Source organism: Pinus tabuliformis, chromosome 6, assembly GCF_031772625.1.
Source record: "Pinus tabuliformis cultivar Carrire ecotype Pingquan chromosome 6, CPIR1, whole genome shotgun sequence".
Classification (NCBI taxonomy): Eukaryota; Viridiplantae; Streptophyta; class Pinopsida; order Pinales; family Pinaceae; genus Pinus; species Pinus tabuliformis.
The window spans coordinates 1376463399-1376490317 of record NC_142292.1 but is presented as its reverse complement, the minus strand read 5'-3'; the positions used below and the strand labels follow the sequence as shown (position 1 = coordinate 1376490317).

General features: G+C 38.9%; 1 protein-coding gene across 2 annotated transcripts in view; it reads right to left on the bottom strand.

Moving 5' to 3' along the window:
* Positions 1-25496, bottom strand: part of LOC149263760 (Golgi SNAP receptor complex member 1-2-like) — a 256875-nt gene extending 231379 nt beyond the window's left edge. The window contains exon 1 of one of the 2 annotated variants that reach the window (XM_089426672.1): positions 24982-25496. In XM_089426672.1, the coding sequence (XP_089282798.1) occupies positions 24982-25111 (130 nt within the window). In that variant the 5' untranslated portion in view covers positions 25112-25496. The remainder of the gene's footprint in view (positions 1-24981) is intronic. The other variant, XM_089426668.1, reaches the window with a different exon arrangement.
* Between the last annotated feature and the right edge of the window lie 1423 nt (positions 25497-26919).

Here is a 26919-nt window from a genome sequence, read left to right as displayed (position 1 = left end):
TTATGTTAAGCATAGAACATACAATTGTTATCTAAAAATAACAAACTTTCACACAGGGTCAGTGTGAGCATGTAAGAAGTAGTTCGAGATATTTTCAAAAAGTATTTAGTAATTGAGTCTAAAAGTGTATCTCATGCATGACTTGCACTAGCATTAATCTCACAAATAAATTATCAAATAAAAGTATGAAGACAGGTCAAGGTAGAGCCTTTCTCACACATAGTTGAAATATTGAGCGATAAAGAGAGGGAGAGAGTGCAACAGGCAAGAGACATTTCTCGGTAGGACACAGTCCCATATAGGGATCTGAATGGTTCCGTACAATTATATGAACATGACCATATGGATATTCCATACAATCAACCATATAGCTTTACTCTCTAAATAGGTTGTTTCACTCAATTCAAGGTGATTTCGATAACTGTGTAGTGTTGTTCGAGGGAAGCATGTGGACATTTCCTTGTAAGTTTTTCAAAGAAATGAAAAGCTTATGTGAAACATTATTTTTTCTTTCTGACAAAAATGAGTAATTACAGCATTAAGTTTGCGCTCGATCGCAGCTAAATACTCAGGAAATTCTTACATTCAGTTCAATGCTAAGTTACATGAAACGCCGAAACATTTCGGAGTTTCCGAAACATGAACGTTTAGAAACGCCACCTCCCAAAAATGGAAACGTCGGCCGAAACATCATATATGTATATATATGTAAGTGAATAAAACAATCTTGCAAGAAAAAAGGGAATAAGATGCATAGATGACAATTTAGAAGGAAAAACAAGTCTATATTAACTCTCATAGATGATTACATGATGGTCGAGTTTTGGCCAAGTTTCAGAGTTTCGGGTACGGGTACGGCCTGAAACATCGGGTTCCTAGAAGTTTCATGCAACATAGGTTCAAAGATGCAAGATCTTCAAAAGAGATCATGAGGGGAATTTCGAAATTTTCATCTAACCTGCTACCACGATCATACATAATGAAAAAATTGCTACAATTGTAGGCTCAACAAAATTGGCCACATAGCAAAATACATTTACAAAATGCAAACATAGTTCATGTGGGAGGGTCAATAGACATCTTATCTAAAGGGCCACCAAGAGTATTGTTGGTTGTGCTTCGATTCTCCTCTACATTTCTATGACACTGCAAGTCTGCAAATTGACAATGAATCCATTCAAGCTCATCTTCAAGTTGGTTCACCTTGGTCTGGAGCTTTTGCAATTCTTCAGTCAGGAAGAGGATATTAGCAGATTGATGGCAAATTTGTTGCCTCGGCTCATTGTTTTCATCATGACTATTGATGGGGGGATGTGGACAAATGTTACAGTGTTTGGAGCGACCAAAGGGAAAGGAGGGAATGTCTTTGTTCTCCATCAAGGACAGGAGCCCAGAGCTACAAGGTACCAACAAAAGAGAGGCAAACACATCTGGAAGGGGAGGAGATGCGTGCACGCACTGTGTTGAAGAATCTAGGGCGCGGGGTTAATGAGATTCTTCTTTACATGATAACTATTAATGCTTAGCTTGTTAACATTAGTGTGTCTTCTTTTATTCATTAAATAGCTACCATAAGAAAGGGACAAGAACACAATAAGTTGGCATTCTGCCAGGGCCAAAACCTCTCCCTCTTGGAGAGGAAAACCTGCATAAAATTCTTCTTATAGAGATTCCAATTAACGAACACCAAGACCATGATCCTGGACTAAATGAGCCACTTCAAGACCAAGACACCAATCCTCTTTTTCATATGCTAAGATCATCATCATCACTACACCTTTTCTGAGATCATCACTGTGTTTGTACCACCAAGATCTTTATTGATGTTGCATCGCGAGATAGAGTATCGCTGTAGGATTACTTAGATCCTTTTCATAACAATGATCACCACAATTCCTCTTCTTCCTTTCATTGAGACTATGATTGTACTCTGCTTGAATTGAGATCATACTTATCAATGTGCCAAAATTGTCATCATTGTGGAACTACTTCAGGACTGTATGATACATAGAAGCAGTGATCATGATGACCACCGAGAAACACATGATTACTTTACTCACCCGAAATTTTGAGTCATTGTGCCACCCAAAAAGCTTCAGGTATCTTTCTTAACTGTCTACATCCGAAACTTCAGAGGTATGCCGAAATCACTGTAATATGAGGAGGTTGAGATACTTCATTGTAATTGTATCAAAGCAACAGAGGTGTCTTCCTCCTGTAATGTGGATCCATGCGAAACGCTGTCTTGTATCAGACTTCCGAAATTTCTATACCCAAACGAATTGCTTCAGAGAGAAGTGCGAGTTTCTGTTTTTTCATTTGAGGTGACCCTAGGTGGGTATATATAGTGGTCATGCCTCCATAATGAGCTGACATAACCAAGTGATCAGTTGTGTCTCTTTTGCTAGCCGACATGATTTCAATTTAAATTATTTTGTTGGCCAATGTGACAGAGTTTTTCATCGTTTTACTTGCTTGTCTTCAAGAGGATTGTGCTAGTCTTGGAGGGTTGTTCTGAACACTAGGTAGCTTCATATACATTACAAATATGCTCAAGAAGAGCTCTTTAACATGATTTTGATTCTTTGACTTTCCTAGACTTATGGAATGAGTAAGAAACTCATTCATATAATTTACAAAAATAATATTTCTTTTCTTTACAAGTACAAAGATCAAAATTACATGTATAAATACCAAACCTAGTTACATTTTCTTCAACACTCCCTCTTAACTAGGGAGGTATTTACAATGGTACTTGGTCATTCTTAATCTGAAGAATTTCTCATAAGAAGAATCAGATTGGTAATCCCAACTATATAGCATCATATCAACCAGCATTGTCACAGTGCAAGGCCTTGACTAACAGCTCCATCTCTCCACGAGACCATGAACTACAATGCTGGCGAGACCAATGATTTATAAACACCTTCATCATTGTCTCTCAAGGTACATACCCACCCGGGTGTTCACTGAGTATGACCTTCTAGTACTATTCTTATCTTGGGTTCCCATCCCTCAAAGAATATATGTCCTCTTGCCTACTCTTATCTTAGATGCCCTACACATCCTCAAAGAGTATCGGATGCCAGATGATTACCCAGCCCTCCATTTTTTCTTCCCAAGTGAAGACAAGAATGTTGTGTCTATCATGTGTCTTCATTTCCATTCATGGCCTTCACCTAGACTTACGGTTGTTAGTCCTGCTCTAGTCCATGACACATGAAATAGAAAAACACAATTGTCACTTTGTACTCAGAGGTGATCTAATTCAAGCTCCCTCTTGATCAGGGACCTGCCAGAGCTTCCACTTAGTCAGGGACTCTTCAATACATCAGCAATTTCTTCTTCATGGATTGTTCAACTGCTTGATCAACTTCTCTCCTTGATGTCATGAAAAATAGTTGAGCTTCTTTCTTGTGGGGCAACAGTGATGGATCACTTTCCTCCTTAGTTCGTTATGTCATTTCTTTCTTCATGGAAAGTAGCTTTCTTCATATCTAGAACCTTCGTCATATGGCTACTTTCTCATCATGCTTCTTCCATTCATCACATGAATGCTAGTTGTACTTGTAAGTAGCCCTGCATGAACTTGTCCAGATATTATTCAAGAAATCAAAGCATAACAGTAAATCAAATCATACCTTTTGAGATGGCTTTCTATCATGACATCATTTCTGTAGGTATCAGCATCCTGCATACATGTTGACTCATTTCCCAAAGATATATATATATATATTATATATATATATATTTATATATATATATATTATATATATATATATATTATATATATATATTATATATATATAGTCAAGGGTCTCTATCTTTTCCAGACTTCCATCAGAATCTTCGTATCTTTCCGGAGATTTCCTAGTCAACTCTTCTTGGTCCTGGGATGTTGATTGTCTTTATCATGGTTGCATATTTTATAATCTCTTCCTTCCTCGCACATTTCGTTCCCAAGGGTTTTCTAGTCAGAGTTATGTAATTGTAATCAACGACCTCATATTTCATATGAGGACATATTATGTTGATTTCATCTAGTGTGACTTATGTCTTTCTGCATCCTTTCAAAGGAGGAGATCCTTTTCCTTTGATCATGCTTCTCAAGGTAGAAGTATCGATCTGCAACCATACGACATGACATAATAAAACTTAAATCCAAGTATACATATCTCATTTTACCTTTAGGTTGTCTAGGCTTCATTCAGCAGCTTCCTTGATTGAAAATAATTTTAACTCCTTGAACTGCTCTTACGTCATCATATTCATGAACTCCCCAAGTTGGAGTATCTCTTGAAACACTTGCTTCATCCCTGGGTCAATGAATCTTCTAGTGAAGATTCCATCAGAGAATCCTGAGGATCTTAAAGATCCCTATTCAACAGATGTTTCCCTTTTGCATGATGATCCTTCTTCAAATGTTTGAGTTCTGCAAAGTTGTAATCTACAACTTGCCTTCTTTCATAGAAACCCTAAGTTGTTGAGGTATCTTACTTATCCTTCACGAGATCTTGTTTCTAATACTTCCATGATGTTACACCACATCCTATAATATATTGTAGTCACATTCTATGTAGGATCTAGGAGCCCAAAAAGAGACTTATAGAGTGACTAATTCAATGAATTCTAATCCCTCTTACCATGGGCTTTCATCTTATCCAGTGACATGAATTTTCGCATAATGTTCATAGTTTCTCTACCAGCTTCCCTAATGTCTACCTTTATGAATTCAAAGGAGACCTTGTTCAATGACTTCACTCATCTATGAGGACCATAACTATCGTCCCTATTTCATGCAAGGACCTTTTGTTGAGGATTATGACTATCCTCTAGCATTTCCATTACCTTGCAAACCGAAGTCATTAATTAAACATGAGAGATACTTACTTGGCATGTGAAGAGGAGATCTTCAACTTGATGCTTCCTTTGCTTGAGCTGCTAATCATGAACCATATCCTTTTACCACAACTTCTTTGGAGACCTTCTAGCATCATGACTTTTGTGATCGTGACATCACCAAAACTGCTTTATGATCTTGAGATCATCTTGACTCTTAATCATCTTCAAGGTACTTTCAACTCCTTTTATGCTAGAGATATTGCTATCCCACAAGTGGACTTTATCACACTCAATGTTCCCAGGAGTGTATGAGCATCATTCAAACTATGATTGTGATATTGAGAGATTCATATTCTGATCCGAGCACCATGCTATTGAGATCATGTTCAGATCTGAGATTGTGACAAGTATATCAATATGACATTGTAATGAGACAGTGATGTCTACTATACGAGTTGTGTAGAGAAGCACAGTGTTTGTGAGCCTGAACTTGTCACCGAATGACTGTTGCTCCATTGCTATAGCTTCACTCAGATCTTCTTCATATTGATATACGTATATACCCATGGATGTTGTACTGAGATTTTGCCTTCATTGTGACTGAGTTTACTCAATTACTCGAATGTCAAGATAGAGAGTATTAAAGGATCACCGAGATCCTTATCATCATAATTATGCTGAGAGTATATGATCCTTTACGTATGCCGAGACCATGAGTGCTTCAGCGTGATCCTCTCCATTTATGCGAGACTGTAATTATAGTTATATCGAAACAGGGATTAGTGTATATGTGAAGACACTGTGTGTGTCACTGTTAAGTCTGCGATTTACATATACCGAGATCAGGACTGTATGCCGAGATTCGAATATCATGCCGAGATTGTATCATAGGGACTGCAATGACTGTGACTGTGATGCCGAGACTGTATATTCTCTTCCTTCACCGAGAGTATTACGATTGTATGCTGAGATATCATGTTGTGCTCATCGAGATTGATAGAGGAGTTTGAATATACCATTGAACTTCATCACCGAGATCCTGTACCTGTCTGTACCATCTGAATATTCACAGTGATCCGACTTTTGAGCACGAGTATTGGGACTTCACTTTAACTGAGATTGATCTTGACTTGTCTTGTTGTTGTATACTGCTTGTGTCTCTTTTATGCCCTTCCTTAAACTGCAACCATAGCTCTGATACCATGTTGAAGAATCTAGGGCACAGGGTTAATGAGATTCTTCTTCACATGATAACTATTAATGCTTAGCTTGTTAACATTAGTGTGTCTTCTTTTATTCATTAAATAGCTACCATAACAAAGAGACAAGAACACGATAAGTTGGCATTCTGCCAAGGCCAAAACCTCTCCCTCTTGGAGAGGAAAACCCACATAAAATTCTTCTTATAGAGATTCCAATTGACAAACACCAAGACCATGACCCTTGACTAACTGAGCCACTCCAAGACCAAGACACCAATCCTCTTCTTCATACTGCTGAGATCATCATCATCACTACACCTTTTCCGAGATCATCACTGTGTTTGCACCACCGAGATCTTGACTGTTGTTGCATCTCGAGACAGAGTATCACTGTAGGATTACTTAGATCCTTTTCATAACAATGATCACCATGATTCCTCTTCTTCCTTTCATTGAGACTATGACTGTGCTTTTCTTGCATTGAGATCATACTTATCAATGTGCCAACACTATCATCACTGTGGAACTGCTTCAGGACTGTATGATACACAGAAGCAGTGATCATGATAACCACCTGAGAAACACATGATTACTTTACTCACCCGAAATTCTGAGTCACTGTGCCACCCAAAAAGCTTCAGGTATCTTTCTTAACTGTGTCTACATCCAAAACTTCAGAGGTATGCTGAGATCACTGTAATATGAGGAGGTCGAGATACTTCACTGTAACTGTATCAAAGCAACAGAGGTGTCTTCCTCCTGTAATGTGGATCCATGCGAAACGTTGTCTTGTATCAGACTCTTGAAATTTCTATACCCAAACGAATTGCTTCAGAGAGAAGTGCGAGATTCTGTTTTTCTCATTCGCTGTGACCCTAGGTGGGTATATATAATGGCCATGCCTCCGTAATGAGCCAACATAACCAAGTGATCCGTTGTGTCTCTTTTGCTAGCCGACATGACTTCAATTTAAATTATTTTGTTGGCTGACGTGATAGAGTTTTTCATCATTTTGCTTGCTTGTCTTCAAGAGGATTGTGCTGGTCTTGGAGGGTTGTTCTAGACACTAGGTAGCTTCATATACATTACAAATATGCTCAAGAAGAGCTCTTTAACATGATTTTGACTCTTTGACTTTCCTAGACCTATGGAATGAGCAAGAAACTCATTCATATAATTTACAAAAATAATATTTCTTTTCTTTACAAGTACAAAGATCAAAATTACATGTATAAATACCGAACCTAGTTACATTTTCTTCAACACACTGGAGGGTTCAGTATAGCACAACTCCATAAAAGAAACCCATAGGGAATGAGAGAGGAGGCAATCCAATTAAGGAGACAATTCATAGCAGAGATGACGGTGTGAAAATTCCTTGAAATGCAACAACTATAATTTATTCTTCTAACTGATTAATTATGCAGTTTATTTTGTTACAACAAAATAACAAATAAATCACACTGCAATTTATTCACAATAAAAAATGTTGCGGAAAATAAACTGAAAACTGAGAAAATAGATGCACACACACAATAAAAATGACACCAATATTTTTGGACAAAAGTCACCAGAAAAACCCAACTGGGAAAACTGGTATTGTAGATGAGAGCTTGTTTTATTATATGCAGCAACAAAATCTGAGTACAATATCTAGATGCCTATCTGGCAATCCTCCAGCAAGATAATTTGGCCAAAAATAATAGTGACACAATTTGTCTCACCCAACATTGATCCCAACTCCAAAGACTGGCCCAACTGGGCTACTCGAAACCCCTGCGTCAGCCTCTACGTTGCCTTTGCACAGGCTCTACTCGCACTGCTTGTGGAATTGCTTTGATGTTGTCGTTCTACCCAACTCAACCACTGAGGTGACTCGCTTGGCCTTCTAGAATCTCTTTTGGCCACTAGCACCTGAATCAACCTCTTCTCCAGCTAAATCGAACTGCCCTCTAAAGTTGCCTGCGTGGCCTCACTAAGGAATAATGCAGCCCTCTTGTTGCTGACTCTCCGCCACTGGAAATCCATCGGAACTTGTTGCTTATGCTCCCTCTTGCCTCTACATCCCTTCTAGCTCGAACTCTTCCTTCTTGCTCAACCTCTGTAGTTGGATAGCTCGATTTGCCAAGGAACTCGCACTCTTGATGTTTCTATCTCCATACCCATCAACTACTCTTATAATCTCTCGTTGGTGAACCAACGGACATGATTAGATCTCCATCAAACGGCTAAGATTATCTCAAACTCAATCCGTGTGAGTTTCTAAACCATTCTCACCTTTCCTTAATTAATTATTATTAATTAACCAACTTTCCTAAGTTAGACTTAGGAAAATTTTAAATGATGGTTAATTAATTTAATTAAGGCGTTTCACAAGCTTATCTCGCGAAACCTTTTTTGGGTTTTGAAGATCTCGTGTTCTTAGCCTCTCTAACACAAATCGAGACTATAACACATGTCCAATGCTACAAAAACTAATAGAAGGCACAAATAAACAGATACTACAGGGGAGCTTGCAAGTTCAGAGGAGAGAGGGATTGTACCTTCTAGGAGTTCCCCTGTATATAACCGCCTCTGGCCACTAGAAAGATTTCATTAAAAGTGCAAGGTGGCGGATTGAAATTGGAAACAGCAACACCTTCAATTAAGACTTCCAATTTTACGACCAATGAGATACGAGAAGCCCCTAATGCGCTCAGGGGGGAATTAATCAAACAGCAAGCAGAATTGAAAGAGGAAAACAAGGAGATTCCCTGCTTGAGCGGCAGATTGGAGATGAGCCGAACAATCTTCCCACCGCTTAGTGGGAGGCTCCCTGGCTTAAAAGAGCTTCAGGCCTCATAGGAAATATGAAAGTGATAAACCCACCAGCCCATATATAAACCACCTCGACACTCAATGGCACGTTCTCGAACCAGCGCCTGCCTCATTAACATGATTTTGCCTGCCATGGATGCAGCTCAAAGTCCTATATATTACCACGCTTCAGGGAGCGAATCAATGATGGGATTCATAAATTCTCCTCATCCATTATCCATCAAGATTGGTACGAAGGCGGAGGAGGAAATGCAGGTTAGTCTTGATTCAGACATCGCCACATGAATTGAGTAAATAGGCGCATGGCCTCCATCCCAATGATCTGCCACCTCAAGTTTTGTGATGATATCCCGACGCCAGATGTGAGACCTAAATTTGCTTATGGAGGATGGAGGCATCGAGGGTCATGAAAGGGGGTATTTACCTTTCTTCATAGCATAATATGCATACTACTTTATTCCAACAATCCAAATAAGAAGGGAAGGTCTTATAACAATATTAGAAGCTTTAATGGGATAAATTTCCACCCCAACAATCCATTAACTTCCCACTGTCCTGCTCCAAGTTGACAAGCCCGATTAACCTGAGAGTCTACTTCTTTGTTTTGGCTCTGTATGATGTGGAAATAAGCCTTTTGTGAGAAAGATTCCAGGATGTTGTTGATTTTGCAAAGGAGAAGGGATTGATGGTTATTCTTCGGAAGAGAGCCCACGTGAAGGTGTTGAATAGTGATGAGGGAATTCGCTATGATTACTATAGCAGAGACATCTTGATCTTTGGCCAGTTGAAGACCAAGATAAAGCCCATACATTTCTGTAAGATTGTTCGTTTTTTGACCAAGTCGCCAAGCATACTTTTCTTCCTGTATTCCAACGGGATTTAAAAGAATCCCTCCCCCTACTGCCATCCCTTTATATGAAGGATTAATTACCTATGTGTGTGTGTGTGTGAAATAAATTTTTATGCTTCCATTATTCAATTTATAGCTATTGTGCAATTGATGCTATGGTCTGAAATTTAATTTCAACATTTATTAAATTAAGCAATCTACTTGTTTGATTGAGATCATAAGAACATTAATCACCTAGGGCTTGAAATTTTCACAGAGATAGCCTATTTAGTAACATAACTATTTGGTCATGTTGACAATTTGTGGATAACCTATTTCATTCCATAAGTTAATGGTCTACTTTTTATTATATAGCTTAAAGATTTGTATATTTGTTTGTAATTGCTAGATGCTTCAGGCTGAAATGATTATTCATTAATGTACTATGGATGGCATTTCTTACTTCATAATAATGTAGTATTCATCTGCAAGTAGCACATATATGTGCGTTTTCATATATTGTGCAACTAATCTAGCATTTGTGTGTTTTTGTTAATATAAATGCATATTGTTATTAATATTAACACTTCTGGAATGCTCCACTCCCAAGCTCTTTTGGGAAATGGCGCTCCTGCTCCCATGCTCTTGCATCTATGGTTGTGACCATGGGCAGTCTCAACTGGTTCAAATTCAAATTCTAGTTCAAAAAAAAATTGACAATGAAAATTTTTGTGATAAATTCGTCATTAAATTCAATATACTTATTAATATTAAATCCGTGGAGAGCAAGGGACTGGCATTGAAAGTAAAGCGGCACTCGGGCACAGGCACAGGCATGGACATGGGCAAAATAAATAGAAAACCATTGGATGAAAACCATGCACACGCGCTGCAGACAGCCAAAACTCACGCAGAAATTCAAGTTTGCTGAATTGCATTCAAATTAATTTGCCCCAGCTTGAAATTTGGCAAATTTCGAATTTCAAGCTAGAAATTGGCCGAATGCAGTGACACAGATCATGGGTAATTTAGTATGCTAATTTGTCTCTTGTTTTCATGTGGATCTCTTGTCATCCTTTAAAAACTTTGGGAGTTGAACTTGGAGTAAGAGATGTGACCCTTGGGTTGGTCCTTTGCAATTATATTGTGAAACGGGACCTGTTGTAATCATAAATGCTTTGCTTCCGAGGTTTTGGTTCATGACATATTTGGCTACTTATCTATTGTGACGATAAAGAATCAGAGACTGTTATAATCAATTATCATACACACTCTACTTCTAAGGTTTTGGTTCATGACATTTGGCTATTCATTCTACATGGTTAATTTAGATTACTTGTTGATAGATGTGAAATTTGTTTCTGTTTTAAGCATTTTCATTCAGCATTGGCTTGATGGTTTGGTTGATCTAATCAGCACAAACAAATCTTATATTTGATTGACTTGTTGATCTTCTCCACCTTCACTTCGAGCTCTCTTTATGTAGTCAGGACACCATAACCCAACAGGACAGGTAATCTTTCCATAAATATATCCCTCTTGAAGTCATTTATAAACTCACCTCTTGCCAGTGCTATCTTATGACATTTGTAGCTTCATTGCAGATCAGCGGCATTATTTAGGGATACCCCCCTTGTGCTGAAAAGGCACTAGCTGAGAAGCGAGAGGAGGGGCTGCTGTGGTTACAGTGGGCACCAACTCCTGAGTTTCACAAGGCCTGCCCTAATTGGTGTTAGGGACTTAATTATTTCAAGTGCAGATCTGGGAGGTAACAAATTGGCATCTTTGTCAGGGACAACGTCCAGTTCCTGAAGTAAGTAGATCAGCTACAACATTTGATGTGTGCATGTGTTGAACATTCCATCACTCATCTAGTGACTCCACTGCAGAACAAATTCCCATTCCAATTAATTGAAGTCTCGTTGTTTGGGGTGAGAACAAGCAGTATTGTTCAAGGCATTGAAGAAAATCTCACCTAGCAACTCCACTATTGAAGGATCAAGATAAGTTACACCAAGGTTACTTGGGAGCAGGAGCGAAAATGGGGAGCGGGAGCGACATTTTCAGAGCGAATCCCAGAGCATTTTTTATATAATATATATTTTTTATATTTTTATATTTTGATGCATATATGTCAACAAAAACATGTAAAATGATGAATTTGATATAAAAAACATTAAAAACATAGATTGAACCATATAACAACAATCATCTAGAAGTTATAATCTTCATCAACCACGTCCACAAGTTAGTAACATGCAACATATTGAGTCTCATGATTCATCAATCTTAAAGTTTCAAGCTTTCAAAATTCAATACATAACATTTATCCAATGTTCCACCAAGGTTCCGGGACGAGGGGGCGAGGGAGCGAGGGGGCGCGGGAGCGGCCTATGCAAAAGCTCCCTACCATTTTTTAGGAAACATGGGGGAGCGTCAGGGTCTTAAAAATTTATAAATATAAAATATAATTTATTAATTGAGTCCACTATGACAATTTGGGTTGAATTGAAAAGCTGCAAAGCATGATCATTGATATGAATTCTTGGAGCAAGAAAGCAATGAATTTGAAAATTTACACAATCCTTCTTAGAAGAAAACTTAAACAAAGAGAGAACTGTCTTTCTTAGAAGAAAACTTAAACATAGAGAGAACTCAGAACTATAGTGGATTATGTATAATGATTTTGAGAAACTGGACTTCTAAGTTCTTGACATATTAGTTAGGCAGGTCGTAGATTTTCAACTGATAATATTAATATATGAATAGCCTATTTGGCAATGCTTCCATAGGACTAGCCCATAGGTTTGATATACCTTCACAATTCTGTTTTAGATACTGCTAACCTAGAGAAAAAGTCTAAAAGAAATCATTTTTGGAACTTGGACTAAACGGAACTTGGATGCTTTTTCCACAGGTAAAGACCATAGGCCTAATATAGTAATAGGCTGACTGTCTATTGTTTATTCAGTTCCCAGGTAACCATTGTGACAACCATAACCTTGTGCCATAGATTTTTCCATCGGCAATCTCATGCAAAAAATGATAGACACGTAAGTGGAAGTTACTTTCTTCTTTTCATGTTGTTAGACTGCTTAGTTAGTTTCTATTTTACAGATCTTGCTGGTTTCTTTCTTTGAGCGAATGTTTATTTTGAACCCTTTAAGTTCTCATGGGATCAAAATTAGATGTCAAGGCAGAATTTTGAGAAATCATATAGGACAGTAGTTGGGTCGCTGGTGGAATATTAACATTCTGTATTTTAATCAGGTCTTATTATATCAACAATATTATATTTCAGTCAGATCTCATCAACAAAACGCATGGTAGTCAAGGAGGTAGTCTTTTAAGTTTTCACAAGTCGGATTTTTCACCCATACTTGTGGTTAATTGGTTCCTGGAAACAAAATAGTCAGATCCACTTTTCAGAACATGTGACAATAGGCTCTTTTCCTAAACCTACTATCACCATGAACGGGGAGAGCCCATATTGAACCGATTCAAGGTCTTGGATTTCCTAGCTTGCACTTTCAACAAATTGTATTAATTCACTGACTTTTTTTAGGTAATTTACCTTTTGTATACAATTCCTAATACAATCAATAATGATACAGGCACTGTTTATTAAAATCCAAACAGTGAAATCCAACGCTATGAGTGGAGCGCTCAACGAACTTGCAAACGCTGTGAGTGTGTTGTTCATGGTTCAAGGTGCCGTTTTTATAACATGAAAGAACGATTTTCCAAAACCCTAAATGTTAATTAACTCTTAATTAAAGATTAAGTTCAACATTTAGTTAATTAAAATGGTTTTTAATGCATTAAAGGTGTGCCACGTCCCCCCTCGTCCCCCCACGTCCCCTCACGTCCCCCCACGCCCCCCCACGTCCCCTCTCGTCCCCCCACGCCCCCTCACGTCCCCCCATGTCCCCCTTTTTGGAAACGCCCCCTCAGGGAAGGGAAACGTTTCCCTAGCACGTCCCCCCGAGTTTCCTCCATTTTGGGAGCGTGGGGAAACGTCCCCTACTCGTCCCCAAGTCCTCGGAGCGCGAGGGTGCGAGGAAACTAGACCCCTAGGGGAGGGGGCGAGTCCCCGTGGAACACTGCATTTATCATCATTGATCACCAAAGTTGTACTTGTAAGCTAAGTGTAACCATTACAACAAATAATATCTAACATGAAATGAAATGTTATAAAATGAAATGAAATGAAACAACTTTCAACTTTCATGAAGCATCATATTCATAATTCATTACTAATGAGTTATAATTGCCAACTTCAAACTTAAATTGTCATATATTGCAATGTGGAAAAAGTCAAAGTCGAGATTAAATCGGCAAGGGTCCAGAAATCGAAAAAGTCGTTAAAGTCAGGAGTTTCTTGAAAAAGTCAGCAAAAAGTCGACAAAATTTAAAAAATACAAAAATATTCATTTTTTAAAAAATGCCGACTTTTTCAATAAAATCCCGACTTTTTCAAAAAATTCCCAATTTTTTCAAAAAAAATATAAAAAATCGTTAAAGAAACTACCTCATTCACGATTTTTTGGAAAAAAGTCCCGATTTAATCCCGATTTTTTCCAGACTTTTTCCACACTGATCAATATTGTTTAAAAAAATATCATAATAAATATGAAAGAGTCAATATTTATAAAAACTACTAGAAACTAGAAAAGACAAGTAAATCTACTATCTATTGCTTATGCTTGGGCCTCTTGCCACCACGAGAAATATCTAATTTTTTAGTCTTGTTGGAAAATCAAGATCTTTGTCAATAATATCACCCTCTAACCATTAATATCCCGAGGTATCTTTGTCATTACCTCTGGATCTGTATAGGGATCTTTGTCTTTAATATCACCCTCTAAGCATTAACATAAGATAGAAAAGCATAGCATGTCAAGTCAAGATTTTGTTTGAGTGATGTATACATTTTTAGGAGGGTCATGATAGAGGAGTTTGACAAGCAATGAAACTAACATCAAGGTACATAGAGGGATTGGTGCTCTTGATTAAATACGAGTTGCATATCCTAATACATGATAAAATTCAATGAAAACATTGCAATCATCCTGAAATCCTGAAAATTTGATAAGTCTGCTGGATTTTGAATGAAATCTAAAATTCTACTCTCCATATGAAATCCAATGAGGTCGAAACCACTCTCAAACATCCTGAGTCGTTTCATGGTAATGTTAAAATTTAAGTAAAAGGATGAAAATGAAGATGAAGGAAAATGTCACTTTGCAAAAAAGGCTAAACACTCCCGAAAATGCAGGGAGCGTTTTTTTTAGGGAGTGTTTTCGGGAGCGTGCTCCGAAGCCGCTCCAGCTCGAAGCACAAATTGGGAGCAGGAGCGATAGGGGGGGGTGCTCCCCCGCAACCCTGGGCTACACATACAATGATTCTTTAATGATGTTGATAAGGGATCCTAAGTTGGCATAGCAGGGCAGAACAATATGTTGTTGTTCGACAAGTTCTCTCACATTAAAAGAGGAGAAGTTGAAACTGTCTAAACTTTTCATCTTAGAATTGTCAAGTCATTGCATGGGATTCATCCATCATTCTAACCAATTTGATGTGGTGTTTTAATCATTTATTGTTAAAATTGGCAACTAGGGCCAAACTCCATGTGGATCACCTTATTTATAGCTTCTGATATTTTTCCTAGATTCCTCTCATCGAGAGGTGTAGGATTGATCTAAAGATCATCCAATTCCGATAAGTATTTATGGAGATACGAATTTATTTTGATTACGGACAAATTGTCAAGGTCAGCCAGCAAACTTATGTAGGCTCAGAAGCCCAACAATCATGTCTATTCAACCTCAACGTTTGCATATAAATACAAGGAGCATTCTCCTCATTTGGACAATTCAATTCACTCATCTTCTCTCTCTCTCTCTCTCTCTCTCATGCATAAAAGGAGCCTCTCTCTCTCTCACACATGTGGCTGAAAGGAAGATGTCCTAGGGCAAGGAAGGCGCAGAAAGAAGGACGCTAGTGCAGAAGGGCATCTCTTTGACCAGCGTTGACATTCCAAGAGTGTGGATTGGGTGTGGTTGCCTCTCCTAGGCAGGCCGCAATTTTTGGCATGAAAATCAAGGTGATCTGACCTCTGGTTTGATCGGTGTTGACTGCCCTAGTTTAGGGCTGCAAGTTGACTTCAAAAATCTACAAATTGACTGAACTTTTGGGGTTGTTCAAGGGTTGTTTCTTCAGGCTGTTCGAGGACAAGTTGACCAGAAATTGACCAAGTATTTTGGAGGTCAATTTCAGCTAGTTTGACCAAGTTTGACTTTGTTAATCTAGGGTTTGTTGTTGCTGATATAAAATTACAAAATTCAGATTTTGTACTATTTCTCTCTGTTGAACTATTGAAGATGAAAGAAGATTTGATCAAAGGGTTTCCCCGCATTGGGGTTTGTCCCTGGCTAGCCGCCACTTCTTGTGTCTCTTGTCTTGGCTTGTTTTCTGTTGATCATTTAATGTTCTATCTGTACTTTACTTAATGTATATGTGATTGCTAATCTGTGACTAATAAGGAGAAAAATAAGTAAATTGCTCTAAGCATAGAAAATACCATAATTTAACATGGTATCGGAGCTGAGGTGAAGACAAAGCCCAAGCAAGAGCAATCATCGAAGAGAAGGTTGGAAAGGCTATCTTCAAGAAATCATGGGGTCCTCAACACACTACCCTGCTGAAGACAAACTCTGTGAGAAGTCTGACTATCACGGATGGAAGATGTCTCTCGATCTAACATTAGAAGAGCAGGAAATGTTGGACCATGTGAGAGGTGGGATTGTTGAGCCTCCATCAAATGCATCCGTTGCTGCTAGGAACAAATGGACCAAGGGAGAAGTCAAATCAAGGAAGATCATTCGAGACTCTATCGACAAACGCTTGGTGGCCTATGTTTCCGACCTGAACACCTCCAAGGAAATCTACGATAGACTGGTGAGTTTATTTAAAGTTAATGATGCAAATCAAGTCTTGTTTCTTAGAAATAAGCTGAACAAAATTAAGAAGGGCAAAGATGAGAGTATGCAAGCATATTTCTTAAGGATCACCGAGATCAAGAACGATCTCCTATCTATTGGGGAAGTAATTCCTGACAGGGAAATGACACTCACAACTCTTGGAGGACTACCATCTGAATGGTATATATTCAGGACTACTCTTCTCAACAATAACGTAATTCCTGGATTTGAAGAATTAATAGCCAGATGCATTCAAGAAGAAACGAGGATGGAAGAGCAAGAAATGCCCATACTTAAAGGTCATCCCTCTACCTTTTCTTCTCATACTAAAAGAAAAAACAATTCCGGGGCTAAATTCAAAGGAAAGGCTGGACCAAAGGGTGGAAGAAAAGGACGATGTTACAATTGCAATAAAACGGGTCACTATGCTAGGGAGTGCCTGATAAAAGGGACTCACACCGGGACGATGATCAAAATCCCTCTCAAGGCAATCAAAGGAATGGCAGGTCATATGGCAGAAGTAAAAGAAGTGTCGGAAATCAAGGAAGAGGACAACCACTCAAGAAGGCAAGAAATCCAGATATGAATCTAACACTATTAACAATAAGCAAGATGAATATTATCTACCAGCAACTCTATCTATTACTGCTCCCCCGGACTCGCTGGGAAATTGGCTTATTGATAGTGGTGCCTCAAGGCACTTCACTGGTTACAAAGACGCTCTCTATAATCTGATAGAGAAGGAAACCAACCTAGAAATTGTTCTTGGAGATAATTCAAAATATCCCATGAAAGGCGTAGGAAATGTCACTCTTCAATTGAATCAGGGTAATACCATCCACTTACAAAATGTATTATATGTACCTTATCTCAAAAAGAACCTGGTGTCCATTTCCGCAATGGAAGACAAAGGCTACAAGGTGTCCTTCAGCGATGGCAAGGTACATGTATGGAAAAAGAACTTTAAATATGCTTTTACTCTTGGGTTTCGAGTTGATTCATTATATCAGGTCGATGGAAGTCCACTGGGTGTCATGTCTTGTGACACATCTCTTCAGTCCGAACTATGGCATCGGAGGTTTGCTCACCTTCATTATAAAGCTCTACCTGATGTAAGAAAAATGGTGATGGAGATGCCCGAGTTCAGATTAGAGCAAGAAGGTGTATGTCCAGGATGTGCCGAAGGGAAGCTCAAAAGGGGACCATTCCCCTCAAGCCAAGGCAAGACCTCCGATATATTGGAGTTGGTTCACTCAAACATATCCAGTATGATACCTGTGAACTCCTTGGGAGGATATTTATATTACCTCATTTTTATAGATGATTATTCTCGCAAAACTTGGATATACTTCTTGAAAAAGAAGGATGAAGTGTTCTCCTGGTTTCGGCACTTCAAAGCCTTGATCGAGAATCAAACCGAAAAGAAGATCAAGATCTTAAGGACTGATCATGGGACTGAATATGAATCCAATGAGTTTCATGACTTTTGCAAAGAGGCTGGCATTAAGAGGGAAACTACTACGCCGTATACTCCTGAACAGAATGGTGTGGCAAAAAGGAAGAATCGTACAATTGTAGAAGTTGTTTGTGCTATGCTCCATGATCAAAGACTTCTGAAGTTTCTACAAGCCGAAGCTGCAAATATCGTCGTATATGTACAAAACCGATGCCCTCATCAAGCATTGGGTTCCAAGACTCCCGAAGAAATGTTCACCGGTAAGAAACCTGACATATCTCATTTTAGAATTTTTGGAAGCCCTGTATATTTTCATGTGCCTAGAAAAAAAGAAATAAATTGGGTGAATCTAGAAAGAAAGGAATCTTCGTGGGCTATAGCGAAAATACTAAGGGCTATAGAATCTATGTAGCTGGTCAAAGGGAAGTCGAGATTAGTCATGATGTCACCTTTGACGAAGATATGTCTCTTATCAAGGTAGACAATCTTCCTACTTTAAGGGGATCTAAAGAAGCTGACACCGGGGAACTAAAGGAAAAAGAAGATGAGACAATGCCCGATGTGGAAGAACCTACGGATCCTATTGATCCTCCTCCGCAAGAGCCTTCCTCTTCTAGGAAGAGGCCTTCATGGTTTAGGGGGACACTTGATGATGCTGAAGGACAAATTGCACCCCGAGGAACCTTCCGTGAAAGTAAGAAGCCGAACAGGGATCAGGGATACCTGACCATCATGAGCACGATCATCCAAAATGAGCATTCGTCATTCACAGATGCCGTCAAGCATCAAGTATGGAAGGATGCTATGACCGACAAATATAAGTCCATTATGAAAAACGATGTTTGGGATGTGATCCCCTACTCCAGAACAAAGCAGTTGTCACTTCAAAATGGCTTTACAAGATAAAGCATGCAGTTGATGGAAGTGAGGAAAGTATAAGGCTCGTTTTGTCACTCGTGGCTTCTCCCAGAAGGAAGGTATAGACTATGACGAGATATTTACACCTGTTGCCCGATATACCACCATCCGCTCGATCATAACCCTTGCTGCTTCGCAAGGATGGAACCTACATCAAATTGATGTCAAGACTGCGTTCTTACATGGTTCGATCAAAGAGGAGGTCTATGTGGAGCAACCCGAAGGATTTGAGATTTATGATCAAGAATCTCATGTGTGCAGGTTGAAGAAGGCCCTATATGGGCTAAAGCAAGCACCCCGAGCATGGTATGAGAGGATCGATCCTACTTGATGAAGCTGGGATTCACTAGGAGTGAAGCCAACCCTAACCTTTACTTTAAGGTTATAGATGACAAGCCTCTCATAGTGGTGCTATATGTTGACGACCTCTTTCTAACAGGTGCAGACCCTCTCATTCACGAATGTAAGAGGGAGCTGGCTTCTGAGTTCGAGATGAAAGACCTAGGACTTATGCATTATTTCCTAGGATTGGAAGTCTGGCATAAACAAGGGGAGATTTTCCTATCTCAAGGAAAATATGTGGTGAAGATATTGGAGAGATTCGGCATGGTGGACTACAAGCCCGTAACTACCCCGACGGAGCTTGACTTCAAGAAGTTAAGCAGTAATGCTGCTAGACCCGTTTTACGAAATGCTACCGAGTATCGTCAACTCGTCGAAACATTAATGTTCTTGGTGAACTCCCGTCCGAATATATGCTTTGCAGTCAACACATTGAGTCACCATATGGTTGAGCCTCACCACTCACATTAGATTGGTGCCAAGAATCTGTTGAGATATCTTCGTGGCACAATCACTCATGGGTCGAGATACACTGCCAGAGATGTGAGAATACTTGGGTATACTGATGTTGATTGGGCAGGCAGTGTGGTGGACCGAAAGAACACTTCCAAGTGCTGTTTCTCAGTGGCTTTGAGCACCGCCGAGGCAGTGTACATTGCTGCTAGCATGGCCTCCTATGAGGCAGTCTGGTTGTGAAAGCTCTTCAGTGAACTGTTTGGATTTACATTGGATACCACCGTGATTCTGTGTGACAGACAGAGCGGGATCCGTTTATCAAAGAATCCCATATTTCATGATCGCTCCAAGCATATCGATTTCAGGTACCACTATATTCGATATATGGTGCAGCGAGGAGCAATAAGGCTCCAACATATTGGTATAGATGAATAGGTCGCCGACATTTTAACAAAGCCCCTAGGAAAGGTCAAATTCCTGACTTTCCGAGAACGACTTGGTGTCGTTCAGAGACCCTCTTATGAGGGTCGAGTATGATGTATTGAGCTCTGGGAGCTCCGGGGGGGCAGCGGGGTACTTCTTGGAGCGACATGTGACCACAGGGCGACTCACCATCCCCTGGTTGTGCACTATGTACAGGGTAAAGGTTCAACCTACCACTGTGACACCCCATGGTGACTGTGGAACAAGATGATTAGTTCTCCTATGGGTCAGGATGATTCGTTCTCTGTGGCGACTTTGGAGCAAGATGATTAGTTCTCCTGTAGGCCAGGATGATTAGTTCTCTGTGGCATCCACTGGACATGATGATTCGTTCTCCTGTGGACAGGATGATTAGTTCTCCTATCGAGGCATCCTACCCATGCAGTCTGGGACTCATGGGAAGTACCTCTCATCTGATCAATGAGCAGGGAAATGAGGATAGGGACCATAGTAGTACTATCGATGGACGCATCGTTGTATCTACCGTACTCCCTATGCTAGGATGACCTCCATTGATCTGGGATCAATGATACTGATCTGGGATTAGTGAGAGTGGTTCACACTCTGACACTGACTTCGGGTCAGTGGAGGATGGTATGATACATCCTCGATCATTTCTTCTTCTTCATAGTTCCAACAAAGCAAAGCAGCGCAGAACAGAGTGGGGTCAAGCTGTACAGGTCAGTGCAGTTGATGGATGGATAGCAGCGATGGTCTGACAGATTGCAGATGAAGTTCTCCCTAGCTGAGAGGGAGTGTTAAAATTGGAAACTAGGGCCAAACTCCATGTGGATCACCTTATTTATGGCTTTTGATATTTTTCCTAGATTCCTCTCATCAACAGGTGTAGGATTGATCTAAAGATCATTCGATTCCGATAAGTATATATGGAGATATGAATTTATTTTGATTATAGACAAATTGTCAAGGTCGGCAAGTAAACTTATGTAGGCTCAGAAGCCCAACAGTCATGTCTATTCAACCTCAACGTTTGCATATAAATACAAGGAGCATTCTCCTCATTTGGACAATTCAATTCACTCATCTTCTCTCTCTCTCCTACACATAAAAGGAGCCTCCCCCTCTCTCACACGTGTGGCTAAAAGGAAGACGTCCTAGGACAAGGAAGACACAGAAAGAAGGACGCTATGGCAGAAGATCATCTCTTTGACTAGTGTTGACCTTCCAAGAGAGCGGATTGGGTGTGGTTGCCTCTCCTAGGCAGGCCGCAATTTTTGGCACGATAATCGAGGTGATCTGACCTCTGGTTTGACCAGTGTTGACTGCCCTAGTTTAAGGCTGCAAGTTGACTTCAGAAATCTGCAAATTGACTGAACTTTTGGGGATGTTCAAAGGCTATTTCTTCAGGCTGTTTGAGGACAAGTTGACCAAAAATTGACCAAGTATTTTAGAGGTCAATTTCTACTAGTTTGACCAAGTTTGACTTTGATGATCTAGGGTTTGCTGCTGCTAATATAAAATTACAGAATTCAGATTTTGTACTATTTCTCTTTGCTAAACTATTGAAGATAAAAGAAGATTTGATCAAAGGGTTTCCCCGCATTGGGGTTTGCCCCTGGCTAGCCGCTACATCTTGTGTCCCTTGTCTTGGTTTGTTTTCTGTTGATCATTTAATGTTCTATCTGCACTTTACTTAATGTATATGTGATTGCTAATCTGTGGCTAATAAGAAGAAAAATAAGTAAACTGCTCTAAGCATAGAACATACCATAATTTAACATTTATGTTATTGCTTTTAATTTAATATTTCGTTCCCTCTTATAGAGATAACACCCAGCAAGTTTAATGAAAGCCTTCTGCACTACCCTAAGAGTGGAAAAATCTCTTTTGGCCACTAGGAGAGAAAAGGATGATCAAAACTTCGCATGCGAAGAGGATCTATACCAAGTGCAAAGCCATGACTATGAAGAAGATCTTGAGGTTAATAAAGCCAGTGGTGGATTATGTAAAAGCCCTGAAGAACACAAATATATGGAAGATCCTGTTAAAGATGTTGTTGAAGATGAAGAACTTGATGGAAATCATAGTTTTGAAAAAAAAATTGATGACAAAACCCCTGACATAGAATAACAGCAGCAATTGGAACATTTCCTTCCTGAAGATGGCTCAAGCCTAGAGGTTGTTGAAGACCGCATTGCTGCATAGGACCAGACATGTGATACCAGTAACGATAATCTTGCCTACGTTTCTACTTCTATTGAAGAAAATCTCACCTAGCAACTCCACTATTGAAGGATCAAGATAAGTTACACCAAGGTTACTTGGAAGCGGGAGCGAAAACAAAAGCAGGAGCGACATTTTCACAAGCTCCCGGTTTGGGAGCGAATCCCGAAGCGTTTTTTATATAATATATATATATTTTTATATTTTTTATATTTTGATGCATATATGTCAACAAAAACATGTAGAATGATGAATTAGATATAAAAAACATTAAAAACATAGATTGAACCATATAACAACAATCATCTAGAAGTTATAATCTTCATCAACCACGTTCACAAGTTAGTAACATAGTAACATACAACATATTGAGTCTCATGATTCATTAATCTTAAAGTTTCAAGCTTTCAAAATTCAATATATAACATTTATCATCATTGATCACCAAAGTTGTACTTGTAAGCTAAGTGTAACCATTACAACAAATAATATCTAACATGAAATGAAATGTTATAAAATGAAATGAAATGAAACAACTTTCAACTTTCAACTTTCATGAAGCATCATATTCATAATTCATTACTAATGAGTTATAATTGCCAACTTCAAACTTCAAACTTAAATTGTCATATATTGTTAAAAAAAATATCATAATAAATATGAAAGAGTCAATAGTTATAAAAACTACTAGAAACTAGAAAAGACAAAGTGAATCTACTATCTATTACTTATGCTTGGGCCTCTTGCCACCACGAGAAATCTCTAATTTTTTAGTCTTGTTGGAAAATCAGGATCTTTTCAATAATATCACCCTCTAACCATTAATATCCCGAGGTATCTTTGTCATTACCTCTGGATCTGTATTTGTCATTAATGTCACCCTCTAAGCATTAACATAAGATAGAAAAGCATAGCATGTCAAGTCAAGATTTTGTTTGAGTGATGCGTACATTTTTAGGAGGGTCATGATGGAGGAGTTCGACAACTAATGTCACTAACATCAAGGTACATAGAGGGATTAGTGCTCTTGATTAAATACGAGTTCCATACCCTAATATATGACAAAATTCAATGGAAACATTGCAATCCCCCAATCCTGAAATCTTGAAAAACTGATAAGTCTACTGGATTTTGAATGAAATCTAAAATTCTACTTTCTCCATATGAAATCCAATGAGATCGGAACCACTCTCAAACATCCTAAGTCGTTTCATGGTAATGTTAAAATTTAAGTAAAAGGATGAAAATGAAAATGAAGGAGAAAGTCACTTTGCAAAAAAAGCTAAATGCTCCTGAAAATGCAGGGAGTGTTTTTTTAGGGAGCGTTTTCGGGAGATCGCTCTGGAGCCGCTCTCGCTCGGAGCGCAAATTGGGAGCAGAAGCGAGATGGGGGGGCCACTCCCCCGCAACCCTAAGTTACACATACAATGATTCTTTAATGATGTTGATAAGGGATCCTAAGTTGGCACAGCGAGGCACAACAATATGTCGTTGTTCGACAAGTTCTCTCACATTAAAAATAGAGAAGTTGAAACTGTCTAAATTTTTCATCTTAGAATTGTCAAAGTCATTGCATGGGATTCATCCATCATTCTAACCAATATGATGTGGTGTTTTAATCATTTATGTTATTGCTTTAGTTTAATATTTCATTCCCTCTTATGGAGATAACACCCAGCAGGTTTAAAGAAAGCCTTCTGCACTGCCCTAAGAGTGGGAAAATCTCTTTTGGCCTCTAGGAGAGAAAAGGATGATCAAAACTTCGCATGCGAAGAGGATCTATACCAAGTGCAAGGCCGTGACTATGGAGAAGATCTTGAGGTCAATAAAGCCAGTGGTGTATTATGTAAAAGCCCTGAAGAACGCAAACATATGGAAGATCCCGTTAAAGATGCTGTTGAAGATGAAGAACTTGATGGAAATCATAGTTTTGAAAAAAAAATTGATGACAGAACCCCTGACATAGAATAACAGCAGCAATTGGAACATTTCCTTCCTGAAGATGGCTCAAGCCTAGAGGTTGTTGAAGACCGCATTGCTGCACAGGACCAGACATGTGATACCGGTAACGATTATCTTGCCTACGTTTCTACTTCTGTTGAGCAATGCAAGATTGTGGGTGCTCCTATGCTTGAGAATGATTTTGGATCAGACATTGAAATGATGAAAGAACGCAAGCATGAGGAGGGCTTTGAACCCTTGAACATGCGGCTTGGATTCTCTTATTTCAAAGAGATAGAGGATGGATAATGGTTGGACTCAATTGCAATTAACAGCATAACCTATGGATGGCATTCACGAAAATCAATCAAGAAACGCCTTGGGGTGTGGCTACATAATATTGGCCATCTAATAAGAAGCTTCAACTAATTGGGTAGTTTCAGTTATCAAAACAATCAAAACAAATTAACGACAGTTTACTATATAGCGACTAGGAAGAGAAGAACGCATTGATAAAATTGTGGGTACCTCCGTGAGCAAGCCTCCCTCCCAGCTTGGCATAAGAAGAGAGTCTGACGTCCAAATCACCTTCTAATTTACGAGCTTCCCTTCTTAGTTCTTCCCATCCCACATCCATGGCATCCAATGTTTCCCCCATTTTCTTTCTTCCCCCGCACAGGCCCTTCGTTTCTCGTACTTAATGTATATTTATAAGATCACAATGCGCATCATTCATAGCTTGAACAAAATGAAATCCCTCCAGCTCCGATCTCCGGAAATTAGGTTTCGATTTTTTTTTAAATGGCAGAATGGATCTGCTTGCCGTCTGCTTATCTTGTAAAATTGATTAATGTTATGGAGGATCCAGCAGTGCACCAGTCGTGCGCGCTTGAGAATCCATCACCATCGTTCGAAAACCATACAGAGTACTGTGAACAATTTTCCCAGAGTCTTGTGTCTCGGATATTATAATGCAGGTCACCGCGAAGTAGAACCCCACCCTGGTTTTTAATTTTATTTCTCCCCACCAATAGAGGTATAATTTTGAAGGTCAAGTGACCTCTATTCCCAAACAATAACAGTGTCTTGAGCGCCACGTGGAAAGAAAAAAATCTCGTTTATATTGACCTTTATTGAATAATCTAAGATATCTCTTATAATTTAATAATCAGAAGCTGATGAAAGAAAATTATTTTAATTCCTATGAGCCTAAAAATAGTTTATGGGACAGATTGCTTCTTTATCCTGTTGATGTATTTTGTCTTTTTCTGTGAAGCCTCACAATAAGCGTTCTCAGCTTCTAGACAAACCCCTCGCTAAATAGATTATCCCAAGAACTCGTTGCCATAATATCTCCATAACTTTCCCTGTTGTCTTTGAAGGCCTCGCATTCTAAAATAAAATGTTTTTCTATTTCCACTTTTCCAGAAGAACAAAAAATACATACTCTTTCCTACCACACTTCTTTTGGCCTTTTCCAGTGCCCTCTTTCACAATGGAGTTGATGAGAATTAGTCCTTAACTAAGCAACAAGAATTTTGGCTCTCCAATAAATATTGGCGCTTTTTGTTGATGGTTATAAGAGGGATTAAACGCTTCAATATAGTACTTGTTATTTCTCCCTAGCTCCTTAACCCAAGTATGCTTGTGGAACTTATCCATAACAAAAGTGTTTATCTCTTTACTGTTTATGGGACACCTGTTCAAGCAAATTCCCCATTTGCTAAACCATTTATTATTTTGCTACATCCAAGTCTTTTTTCTTTTGCACAATATGTCATTAAAGACAACCTTAGGCCATCTGCCCTCTTCCATTTGCTCATTTTTTTTAAATACCTTATGACTCGCACCATAGTCATTGCTTCAATAGGAGCAACCTGTGTTTCACTTAACAAGATAGCATAAGGAACTACACTTTTAATTTTGAATTTGTTTGTAATCAAACGCTTCTGAATTTTCTCAATTTGTTTCCACTACATGTCAGATGTACTGCTGGCCCACAGTTCACAACCATAGAGAATCACCGGAATCACTAGAAGCCCAAAAAGAGTTTGAGTGGTTTTCCAGTCCCATAACTCTGTCTCTCTACACCTATTTTGAAAAGCATAAAATGCTTTCCAAACCCCCAGAATTCTTTTCTTTCTACAGTCATCCTAGCTTTGATTTTTGTTGAAGTCAATTCTGAAGTATTTGTAATCCGCAACTTCTCCCAGAATGTTGCCTTCAAAGTAGAACTTATGTTGGTTATGTTTTCTTTTTTTAGATAAAACCACTACTTTCAATTTTCTAATATTGACTTGCATCCCCACCCCTCTACAAAAATGCTCAAGGGATAGTAAGTGCTCTTGCAAACCAAGCACAGATTTAGCAATCATAATAAGGTCATCTGCATACAAAAGAAGTCTTATAACAAACTTGCCCAAATAGATACCATCACCCCTTTGCGAATTTAACCACTCCTCAAGC